Source organism: Hyalella azteca, unplaced genomic scaffold, assembly GCF_000764305.2.
Source record: "Hyalella azteca isolate HAZT.00-mixed unplaced genomic scaffold, Hazt_2.0.2 contig7399, whole genome shotgun sequence".
Classification (NCBI taxonomy): Eukaryota; Metazoa; Arthropoda; class Malacostraca; order Amphipoda; family Hyalellidae; genus Hyalella; species Hyalella azteca.
This window is the reverse complement of record NW_025937525.1, coordinates 86,518-99,331: the sequence shown is the minus strand read 5'-3', so window position 1 is coordinate 99,331 and position 12,814 is coordinate 86,518. Positions and strand designations below refer to the sequence as shown.

Sequence of the window (12,814 nt, the reverse complement as noted above, 5' to 3'; positions counted from 1 at the left end):
GTCAGAAACTGCAAAGATCTTCGCTGAGTCGGCATAGAAAGCTGACATAAGTCGGCATAGGTGTTGCGCGACGCGACATTGCCCTCCACGTTGCTCACTCTGAATGGGGTTTCATCCTAGTCGATCGAGCAAGAATCTACATCAACCTTTTCGACTAGAACTTGTATTAGCTATGTATTTAGGACCTTAACTTATAAATATTTGTTAGCAATATTCCAATGGTGTCGAGACGCTTTAACCGTTGAACCTAAACATGCCCTATTTTTAAATTAATACCAAAATAAAATGATACATTTTTGAAACGTTCACTACAAACTTACAAATCGAAATAAAGTGTTGTTTTGATGATGATGGTCATCATTTCATTCGTTAAAGATGAACATGACTGAAAATAATATTTTCTGTTAATCCAACCTCGAAAGCCCAATAATATTTACGAGTTCGTAACTCCGCCAGCCGATCACTAACAGCTTTTCTAGCTAAACCCACGAATCACAGACGAGAAATCTGCGGCTACATGTACTTCGCATGCTACGCGTTATTATATAATTCATGAGGTACTGTATTTTATTATTTATAATTATTTTCTTGGCACAGAAGGCGGATGCTGTGAGTCGTTCGGTAATGACCACAATGGTAAATGCTATAGCAGACGCAGCCAATTAATTCAAACCTTGGACAAAAAAATTATAAATTATGCGGTCGCTGATTACAAGTCCCGGTCTAAATTCGACCCCACCATCAAAGTTTTTCTTTTTTGGTTATTTATCTCTACTCTTGACGACATTCTGCTGCTTGCTCCTTATCCTGGAGTGTGAAGGACGCTTCAAAGCTTGGAAGTCGGTGGCGGTGAACACGACTTTCCTCGCGACGATAGCAGTTCAAAACTCCAGTTACATCCTCCGCTCCATCGTACAATGCATGAACCGGGCCACGACTTTGGACTGGGTTTACGTAGCCTGTTACACGCCCATGCAGGAGGCAGGGGAATGTTCCCTCTGGGGATATGAAGCCTCAGTTAATCTTACCGCGGATTCAGGAACACAACAATCTCACTGCAAGCTCTTCTACCAAGATGATGGTGAGTGCAGTGAACATCGAAGCGAATGCGGCGCTTTATTATTATTTTCTTGAAAATCATTGAAGGGGTTATTTATTTGCTGATTTATACATTTATACGTGGGAGAAATTAATATAATGTTTTTAGGAAGACTAACGTGTCTATGTTGCTCTCCTCGAGGCTGCGTGCTGGCGAACGGGTCACTGGTGGCGCTTTATTAGTATTTGCTTGAAAATCATTGAAGGTTTTTTCCTGATTTATACATTTATACGTGGGAGAAATGAATAAATATTATATTTTAGGAAGAATAACGTGTCTGTGTTTCCCACTTCGAGGCTGCGTGCTGGCGAACGGGTCGCTGGTGGCGACGGGGGCGACGTTCCCCAACGCTCAGTACGCTGACCTGCGCGACGTGTGTCAGCTCAACGGACAACTCCTGCGTAAGCTAACATTGCCGACATGATCAGGTGCTTATACACGGGGCTATTAGTTGCGTATATTGGTTGCGTCTACTAGGCCAGGCTACTAAAATTTGACGTGTTTAAAGGCAACTAGCTGGTTCTTTGCAGGCAAGGCAACTCGAGTTGTTTTGAAGCAGTGTATTGCGCTCAGTAGCCGCCCGGCTGTCATACCGAGTATAGCTGCGTCGCTCTCTCTCGCCCACAGTAGCGCGCACTGCTGTCTTGCTCTCGCATGACTCCACCGTGCACACCCTTACTCGACAACTCCAAACGTCGCACTGATGCGGGCGCAGTGTACCGAAATCACTATACTCGTGTATAGGCTCTCAGCCTGCAAAACTGTAGTAGACGCAACCAATATACGCAAATAATAGCCCCGTGTATAAGCACATAAATTTGAACGGAAGAGTATTGGATACATTAAAGTTTTCTTCATGTCTCAAGTTAAAGTGCGAGATTTTACCTAATATTCGGTCAGGATATTGCTAATGGTACTTGAAATTTTATATAAAGGATATTGAAATGTAAGCATTGTTTAGATTTTATTCAACAAAATAGAAAATTAACCAACGCAAAAGTATTGGATACAACAATTTAATATTTGGTTGCGCATCCTTCATTTTGTTGTACAGCTTCCAGTCGCTTCTTGTAATTGCACTTTTTTGCATACATTTGCAGATATTTTGTGTCATTCTTCTGTACAGCAATCTTTTAGTTACTGGATATTGCTTGTGTTCTTTTTGTGAACATTGATATTCAACTATTTCCACAACTTCTCAATGGGGTTGAGGCCTGGAGATTGTGAGGCCAAGAAAGATCATAAATCTCCCTATTTTGAAGCGATATTTTCGTGAGCTTGGCTGTATGTTTGGGATCATCGTCACCTTGAAACACAAAAGCACGTCCAAATCCTAATGAATTAGCAGATTTTAAGAGTGTTTTTTTCGTAAATCTTCCTAAACATCCGCCTATTTATCCTGCCATCAATAATTCACAATTCAACAGGACATTTTGAACAAAAACACCTCCAGATCCTGATCGAACCGCCACGAAACTTCACGGTAGGAATGGTATTCTTGTTGAACACTGAGCCGTTTTTCCGCCACACCCGGGTAGCTGAATTCGTTCCGAAAAGTTCGATTTTCGTTTCGTCCGACCAGATTACCTTATCCTAAAATACTTGTGGCTACTCCCGGTATGATTTAAAATAATTCAAACGGGCTTTTATGTATCGGAACTTCAACAGAGGAACTTTGTTGGGGCAAGCACCCGACCACATTAAATTATTTACTCAGTTTCGGGTATTTTTATAAGGCCTGGGTAAAAAGAGCCCTGCTAATAGGAACAGATTGAAATCAACTAGGGCGGCCTGCTGAAATTGGTTGGTTAATGAAAAATTAATAATTACCGGAGTTTATTCTTAGCTCACGTGACCTGCTTGATGATGAACGATCGTAGTGAGAGATGCACGTGGCGCAGAGAGATGAACCTGGAGTTCACGTTGGGCAGCAATAGACACGTGGAGTTGCACGTGTTGTTGCGAGAGGACATGGAGTTGCACGTGTTGTTGTAGTGATGTTACAAGGGCAGCAATTTGTGCGTTGCTGTTGCTGACGTGAAGCTGCTGCTAAACAGAGCTTTGTTAATTTTGAACACACGATTCGATTTGGTAAGTAAGCAGGTTATAAATATCGCGTGAGCTTAAGGCCCGGCAAAATTGACTGACGCAAAACCTTGCACTGTCTCCAGATTCCATCAACCACGGCTACACTATACATTGAGCAAAACTAGAGACAAAGGCAATCGTAAAGGCAATGTTTCTAAGTTAGTCAGCTTACAACGATCCTGCTGGAGCAGCGACTGTAATATGAGTGAGCTGTGTGAGCCGGCATTGCAATTATGATCTACCGGAAATAAGTGTTACCAACGGCTACGTTGATGCGCTAGTATGCATTCTTTCTACACTTTTCCCAAATATAAAAGTAGTTATCTAGCGATGTACGCTGAATCCTCTCTTGGGAATCTTGAAATAAGACCAGTACGATTTAGAGCTTTGCTTCTTCTGTCCTTTCATACATCAATCCCAGCTTCCTTCTGATCGATTTTAATGTCACCACGAATAACAAACGGGTTCTTCAGTATCTTTCAGCTAATCTAGCTTGCATTACCGTCTGTTAGTTTTCTTGAACGACCAAGTCTTGAAAGGTTTGCAACAGCGTGCTCAGAATTTTTGTACCTCTTGATATTTCTAACTGTACTTATTGATGGATCAAGCTCCTTGGTTATTATTCGAAACCCATTAACCTTTCTTGTGACAATCGATGATCTTTTGACGAATATCTGACGCCAACTCTCGAGTTTTAGGCATTTTAAATTAATTTTTAAAGATGAAGCTGAATAATATCTTCACTGGAACACAAAATCTTGTAAACAATAGCAAACTGCTCTGATTGACAAATTAGATAACGATATGCGATGAGCGGAACGTCTAAAGTGAAAAACGGATTTTGTGTACTTTCAAAAAGTTTGTTTTCTTCATTTAGGAACATGTACCCAATACTTTCGCGTGAGATAATGTTATATTTTGTTAAAAAAATCTAAACAATGCTTACTTTTCGATATCCTTTCTATATGTTTCTAGTGCCATTAGCAATATACTGACCAAATAATAGGTAAGGTCTCGAACTTTGAATTGAGATATGGAGAAAACTGTAATGTATCCAATGCTTTTGCGAGTCACTGTACGCATACTGTATTAATTTTGATGGTGTGCATTTATGACTTTATTCTTTGTTATTAAGTGAAGTGCATGCATTTTACATTTACAAATCAGTTAACTCGTCACATATCCACTGTTAATGGCTACTCATTGCCAATATATACTGTATATATATTGGCTATCTTATTATAATATATATATTCGTCGTTTATGCATTACTGCATCTACAACAAAAGGCTTGCCAAATTAACGATACTGATATTTTGTGCATAAATATGTACTGTGCAGCTCACGAAACGCGCTAGCCGATCATTTTGAAAGTTATATTGAGTTCTCAAGTATAAAGGCTGATAATGACCAGTTGGGAGCTTCTAAACCAGCTCAGCATTTCAGTCAAAACTATTTGCACGAAAATTTCATTTGTGACTTTTATATTTATTGAAATCTCATAGCAGACTCAATTTTTAATGTTTGTACAATTTTTCGATGGCAAACCAGCTACAGTTGATTTAAAGTTAAACCAACAAGTAGCGTCGCTATCATAATTTTTCTAATTGTTATAAATTTTATATATTATCGAATTATATGAAATATTTAATTTATTCGCCCGAGTTCAGAACTGTGCGAGTTCGAAGGCAAGCTCTACAATATGAACGAGCGGATCGGATGTCTTCAGTGCACCGACATTGGCGTCACCTACGGCGGTAGGTTTTATCATATTTTATATCTATTGTTTACATCATATAAACTGTTGAGCTGTCGATGCACTCAAAACCAACATTGTTAACAGGGAAATGTCAATGCGCACTGCCTTAAGTGCAAAGCAGAGGTGCTATAGGCTCAATTTGAGGGCAAAGCACGGGTGTATAGGGCCAGACTTCAGTTCAAGAGAATGGTGCAAAAGCAGCCTTGAGTTTAAAATGCGAGTGTAAGGTCAGAGTTAAGATCAAAGTACAAGTGCAAATTAGTCTTGAGTTGAAAGTACGTTTGAATGGTCAGACATGTGTGCAAAGTACGAGGATTACCTTCAGTTCAAAGTACGTGTATAGGGTCAGACATGAGATCAGATTACAAGTGCCAAGTCAGCTCAAAGTACGGGTGCGAAATCCGTCTTCAGTTCAAGGTGCAGCTATATATATATGCAAGTTTGATTGAAGACCAGAGCATGCTTTTTATTAACAATCTTCTTATTCGTTTTTTCAATGAGTCGAACTAAATTTCTTGCTGGCGTCGGGAGATCGAAAAGCAGGTTTCCGAATGACATTTTAATAGTTTGCAACGTTTCGAAAATACAATTTTCATTATCAAGCTGGAGATGGTTTTACAACATTTGAAATTGAATTTGAAATGACTGAAGTACATATGAAAGGTATAGTGGATACAATAAAATGAGTCTCCGGCTATCAACCTCCAAACTACTGGATTCGTCCGGACGCTGAAATTATTTTCAGAGTAATTTTAAGTTTATATTTTGTTGTTTCCACATTATTTATTTTATTGTATCCACTATACCATTCATATGTACTTCAGTCATTTCAAATTCAATTTCAAATGTTGTAAAACCATCTCCAGCTTGATAATGAAAATTGTATTTTCGAAACGTTGCAAACTATTAAAATGTCATTCGGAAACCTGCTTTTCGATCTCCCGACGCCAGCAAGAAATTTAGTTCGACTCATTGAAAAAACGAATAAGAAGATTGTTAATAAAAAGCATGCTCTGGTCTTCAATCAAACTTGCATAAAAGAAAATCTTCTGCCTAACTACACTATATATATACGTGCATAGAAAGCGTTCTGTTCAAAGTACGGGTATATGATAAGCTTTCCGTTCAAAGTATTGTTGCAAGGTTCAAAGTACGAGTGTTGGGTCTGTCTTCAGTTCAAAGTTCGGGTGCAGAGTTAGAATTGAGTACAAAGCATGCTAAAGGGACTGACTCTAGCACAAGGTATGGGAACTGAGACAGACTTGAGAGCAAACTACGGGTCCAAGGTCACAATTAGGTACATAGTACGTGTACAAAGTAAAAAATTAGGCACACATTACACTCTTTCCGTCATTGTACATGGCCATATCGCATAAGTTTGAAGTTCGACTGTCTGTTGTTGTATGAGACTAAAAACTTCTGATAAGTTATAGTAATCTCGTTCCAACCAACTTCGTTCGTTATGTCGAGACCCCCATGCAGCTGAGTCCAGTATCCCAGGCAATACTACCTTAATGCTTCCTCGCTACTCGAAGCTGGGGTTAAACCTGTTAGTCGCCTGCCACTCGCGATCAAAGTGCAACGAGTTCACGTCAAAGTTCAAAGTACGCTCGTCTGGTGCCCCTGATACCTCCTTATTTCTTCTCACGCGCTCGCTTCCGGAATCTGTTCCAGGAATAGTGAGGAGTTATCTACTATTTGTTTCATCTGTCGTCGCGAGGATGTCTGAGACGCAGATTAATACTCATATCCCATTCTGGGCGTCTGCTACGATTTAAATAATTGGCAAAATAACACGGCAACGTAATAATCCAGAAATGCCGTGTGGCGGTGGGCGCATGCCGGAGACCAGCTTTGCCAAACTGCACATTTATTTCATATTCCTTTCCGTAGGTAAGAACTCTAGAGAGCAAAACAGCCTATGAAGTCAAGTGCTCAAAATCATAGCACCGTATGTCCACAGCAACAACTTAGCTTGCCAACGGTAAGCATGGCCAAACCTCTTTCCAGTCTCACCTAAACAAGTTGCAACATTTCCCCCAATCCCTCCCAAAAGAAACCTGAGCGGGCCTAACCTAACCTTACTGGCTGCATGAAGTCAGAGAGGCTGTCTATTGGGTTAGTAGAGCCAGTCATTGGCTGCAAAAAGGTTGTGAGCCGGGACAGCGTGAAGGGTGCAGGCCTGAGTGGTGCAGAGATTAGGTCTGAGTAGGTACAGCCGGATGTGGAACTGCTTGCTTATGAGCGAGCATATGCTTGCATTGGCTGAAGACCTACGGCGCTATTATCTTTCGGCAGTGCGTCGAGGGTCGAGGGTTCAAGCGTAGTCAGTGCTCAGTGGCTTCTAGCTCTGAGGCTGAGTAAAATTTATGCATGGTGAGGCTGGGCGTTGGCGCAACGGCTTATTTATGACTAAAATTTGTGGCCTACGGCTGCGCCCCAGTAGTGAACAGTATCCGGGATGTTTTATTTCACGTCACCATTGATTCAGAAATGGAACATCATTGTCTGCTTAACTAGCAATGCTGATTAAATGTTCAGAGCAGGTCGCTTCAAACCCGAATTTACGAAGATCTATAAGAACTTTCAGCAGTTACAGACCGTGTGTTTCCCCTTCACGACCTGAAATAAGTGCAGCACGATGCAATAAGTTCTAGTTTATTCTATGCCTCATATTCGGCGATGTGGTCACTGGTCGTACGCCGAATCTACGTTTCGACCGCCAGCCACGACTTTATAAATTTGGCGAACAGTCATGAATTTCTAACTGGGTGGTGCTATTTTTATTTAGTTAGTTTTTTTCCATGATATTCTAACCACATTAACATTGTACAGTAATACTCTGAACTTTCTTCGTCATTTCAGACCAGAACCGACGTCGCGTCGCGGACTTCGTGCTGCCACCGAAAGACACGTGCTGTGCTCAGGCTGCCAACGGATACTGCCTGGTAATTGTTGTAAACTAGTAAACTTGATAACATCCAGTTTAGTGGCAATTTGACTGATGCTTATTCATTCCTGACGTTCTATTTTGATCGTTTGAGTTACTTTTAAATTATTACATTCTTTTAACTAGTTAGATTGCGTACATTCTGGGAGTGAAGTGGCGGGAATATTCACTCTCCGTGATCCGAAAGCAGGGGAATGTTTGGTGTACTAAAAAATTCGCCTTTATTATGGAGGTGGAGGTAGCGGAAGCAGTGATAATTTTTAACAAATTAAAAGTTAAAAGTACATATAACTAACGAAAAATAAATAGAAACAAAACAAAAAACCTAACACCCTTATAACCTAACCCTAACTCGAATCCTAACCATAACCGTGTGTTTCAATCACTTCCAATTTATTTCAGAAGTCCAATGATCGAGGCCTCCCTGAAATAGAGCAAAAATAACGCTTGGAATACCTAACTAGAGAATATGAATATATAATAAGCAAAATAACTCGCACAAATAATCAATAACACAAAACGATTCACTCAAAAATTGAACGATCACAAATATAATCACAGAGCTATCGATTGACGTACCTCCACGGAAAGAACTCTAGACATAATGATAGACAAAACGAAAAACTGCTGGAGGTCACGGCTAAGATGATTGAAAACTAAAAATGAAAAACCAAAATCCTAAACTTAATATATTTCAACTTAAAAATTATATATACAGCAATAAATCCATTTCCTATACAACGTAATGATTTCCTGTGAGCGATATAAACCGATGAAAATGAGGCATTTTCTGCTCTATTAATACAGTTTTTTAATACAGGTAGCGGAATGCCCTGCCGACAACGTCGGCTTCTGTGAGGCACAGATGCGGTGCGAGGCGCGAGGTTTTCCTATGGCCTCACGGGAACTGTACTACAACTACAGCGTCATCGGCGACCCGACTGTCCTTCCAGAAAGTGAGTAGACAATATTTCAGTTAGGATTGCACTTACAATATTTATAATATTGTGAGGCAGTGAAAAGATGAATCGAAACTCCATGGTCGAGCTCAGCAGCATCACAACAATTCGATCGAATCTTTTATGTTGCAACGGAAGTACGGAACTGTTCCGTTGATATGATATATTGGAATATTAGATAAATCAAGTAAATGACGCAAACAGAACAACTGATCGTTCAATATGCAATCTTATATTCTCGTTTATTCTCAGACCAAATTTACTACTGGATTAACATTCGTCGTGGCGAAGACTTGGTATGGCGCTGGATGCCGAGCATGGAACCGACTGTTGACGTGTATTTCGTTAATGAATTGATGCCTGACCATGACTGTGCGGAGATGATCATCGATAACGGCGAGATAAGCTTCATCAGCATGTCGTGTGTCGCAAATGACGAAGAGTGTACGCTTTGTTACGATCCTCAAACAAATCTCCCTGCTTGCTAGGGGCCATACTTTCAAAATTCGCTAAGTGAACGTAAATACTTACGCTCTATTTTCTTGTCTATGATTGGTGGATTTTGCTTGAAAGACCGTCAATGATTGGCTGACGAACTTACGATATCTTACGATATCTTTTTTGAAAGTATAGGCCCAGGAGTCCATCCTATGGTCCTAGTTAAAAGGCTCATCCTAGGAGTCAAAAACCATCCTGTAATGAGCCGTTTGCACTTATTCAATATTACTCAAGAGTAGTTGACTCTGTTGTGATATTATCGGAACTGGTCACAGAACGCATTTGAGGATTCCAACCGGCGATCTTGAGTTAATTATGCACCAATCTGTTTGTTTATTCACCATTCTGTCGGGCAGTGAATGTTCTCAAATAAAAATTCAAAAAAATTAGCAAATGTCTGATTTTCAAATGTCTCATTGAGCTATATGGATGAAGCTCAAAATTATATCCCACCAATTTGATCAAATATTCCTCTAAACATTTGTCATCACATGATTTATTAGGATCTAAATCAACTGCATCAGCTTAAACTCTGAAGGCAAATACAACGATCGGGTCTTCAAATAAGACCGAATAAAAGGAGCCAATTTTACCCGAAATAGCCATGTTTCAACTGAATTCATCACTAATTTGTGGTGGATATCGACTTATGACTGGTGTCGTCGTTGGTAATGAGATCACTTAGATTGCAGTGCGTAGCGAGTACAATATCAGAATCTACGAAAATTTAACTAGGAATTTAAAAGCATAGACAATACCACAAAAATTCTCCGTTTCTTTATAAAAGAAAATTTATTTAAATATTATTCTTTATTTCGGAGACCAGCTCCATCGTCAGTTCATAGCACAAGTCCTAGAAACACAAATACCATCAATTAGTAAAGTAAATCCATTGTCAGGTATTAAAACGGTAACAAGCAAATGACGGCATGAAATGAACACTAGTAAACTGGCTTGCCTATTTGCCATTTCAATGGGATAGGAGATGAAAGCAGCATTCGGAATAGGCTTCTGTTTGAATATATATAATAATTCTAAAATTCGTAGATCAGTAACACCGGATGAGGAAGCTAGAACTTTAAATCAGTATCATATACAGAGGTGTTGCACTGCTCGGCCTGAAAAAGTACAACAGAATGAGGGGGAAGGGCAGTTAGGTTCCCCATTATGTAACCCTTGCCTTTCTGCTCTGCCAGCCTAGTATAGAAATTGCGTGACGTCATACATTAACAAAAATTAAGGTATGGTAGAGACTGCGAGAGACTCGCTACGGTTGTGGTGAGGTTATTCTGGGTCTGTTCGGCCACTCAACCGCAATCAGCGACTAGTCAGAGACGCATTGCCGACTTTATAGTCTCCTGAGAGCATGGTAAGAGTGGGCTTGACCTAACCTACCCAGCCTATAAACTGCCCAGAGGCTTCCCTTCAAGCCCACAGCGGAAGGCAGTGGGTAGAATCCTCCCGGAGGTGCATGGGCGAGCTGGTCTGCACATGCATAACTAAATGCATGAATATGCCGTGTCGAAATAGCGGCATTGCCGATGACATGAAATTGGCAGCCAGTTGCCGAATCTGTAGAAGAATCAGCATTTCTATACTATAGGAATAGCCAAATTTTTTTATAGTTAAATATAAATTAACTTGAGCGAACTTGATCTAACATTTTCTAACTCTAACTATCGATTTACGTTTTAACTCTAACTCTAACGTCCGATTTTCTGAATCAGCAACAAAATCCTCGATTCTACAGATTCGGCAACTGGCTGCCGATTCCATGTAATCGGCAATTCCGCGATTTCGGCACGACATATATATGCCGACAGCTAGAAACTAAATAAACTGTGTAATAACTAATCGACGCGACAACACTTCTTCTCGCATCGAGTTAAGATGGAAGTGCACAAAAGGTTTTGAAATGTTTCTACACGAACTCGGATTTCGTTTTGAACAAAAGAAATGAACTGTTAACTGTGATCGGAAACGAGCATATTGACATTATTTGTATTACAGACACTCCCCAAAAATCACGGGAGGGGGGGAAATTTTACCAGTTGAATTTCATTTGCCAGTTTTTGATTGCTTTCATAATTTAAACGAAGAGCAGTGTAGTAGAGGTGTAGTGTGTGTGTGTGTGCGGTGCCACTAGGAAAGAGTTGAAAAAAACAAGAGGTGGCGCAGAGTGGCCAGAAAGAAGAAGGAGAAATGGAAACGACAGTAGGAGATGAAAAGGCGCATTGCGCATAATTGGGTTGGTTGTAGGTGATTGGGGGTATTTGGGGCTGGGGAAGGGGAGGGGGGAACCCGTCGGGGCTTTAGATACGTCCGAATGGTGGGTGATGGGGGGATGGTGGTTCACTATTTACATATATATATATATATACATGCGTTCTCGCTCTTTTTTTAAATTTTTATTTTTTATTTATTTTTTTGGTATTTTTCTTGATGAATATGATAATGAGCGGGGATGATGATAATGGTAATTGATGATGATGAAGATGAAGGCGGTAGGTGAGTCGCTCGAGACTCGGATAGAGGTAAGGGGTTGGTTGGTATATTCAAAGTTTTTAGTCGAGTCTTTACTGTACGTCACTCTCGGTGAGTAACGTCAGTCCGTCAGTGCGATGGTGTCATGAGTGTTTAGTGTTGTGTCGTTTTGGGACCAGCTACACCCGTCCGCATTATGAACAACTTCGTACGGGTGCAGCATGGTCCGCTGTGTAGTTATTTGTAGAGAGGTGGAGGTAGGGGACCTAGTGCGAGCATTTTTGAGCTGTGGAATAGCCGGTGCTGCCTTGCTATGGCGTGTGGGGGAATGTGAGTTGGTTGAAAAGTTGGGGATCGTATGTTTTGATGGTGGACCAGGTTTTACGAGCATGTTGGTGGAGGACTGTGTTTATTGTGGGAATGTTGCATTGTTCATGTAGTGTTTGGGAGGATATGAAGTCGGACCAGTGTGTGTCTGTGATGAATTTGAGCGCTTTGTTTTGGACTTTCTGTAATTGTGATATTGCTGTTTTGGATAGTGTGTGTAGGGTATTGGGGGATAAATGAGGGCTGACCTAACAAGGGTGAGGTATAGGGTACGTTTTATATTTGGAGGGAGGTGATAGAATCTGTGTATTTTATGTAAATTTGTGAGGGCTATTGCTTTCCTAATTGTTACTTGGGACCTAAAACCGTGTGTTGTGAATTTTAGACCTAAAACTTTACCGTTGTTCGTGTATGGCAGTATGGGTAGTGAGTGTTGTCTATGAATATGTCGGATGTTTTTTGTCTGTTGATGGGGATGATTTCGAACTTGGTGGTGTTGGTCCTAATTAGCCATTTGTTTTCGAATGTGTTTATCTGTTGGATGGCGTGTTGTGTTTGTTGTGCTGCATAGTTGTATTTGTAGCGTCCTGTTGTTATTTGTGTTATGTCGTCTGCAAATGCTATGTAATCTGTGTTGGGTAGTGGTGGTG

General features: G+C 40.5%; 1 protein-coding gene across 1 annotated transcript; it reads left to right on the top strand.

Moving 5' to 3' along the window:
- The first annotated feature begins 599 nt into the window (after positions 1-599).
- LOC108664762 lies at positions 600-9,360 on the top strand. Its single transcript, XM_018151436.2, has 6 exons — positions 600-1,081; positions 1,396-1,500; positions 4,858-4,944; positions 7,812-7,894; positions 8,717-8,852; positions 9,108-9,360. The coding sequence occupies exons 1-6, from the start codon at positions 697-699 to the stop codon at positions 9,341-9,343; spliced, it is 1,032 nt and encodes a 343-aa protein (XP_018006925.1). The 5' UTR covers positions 600-696; the 3' UTR covers positions 9,344-9,360.
- Positions 9,361-12,814: the final 3,454 nt, after the last annotated feature.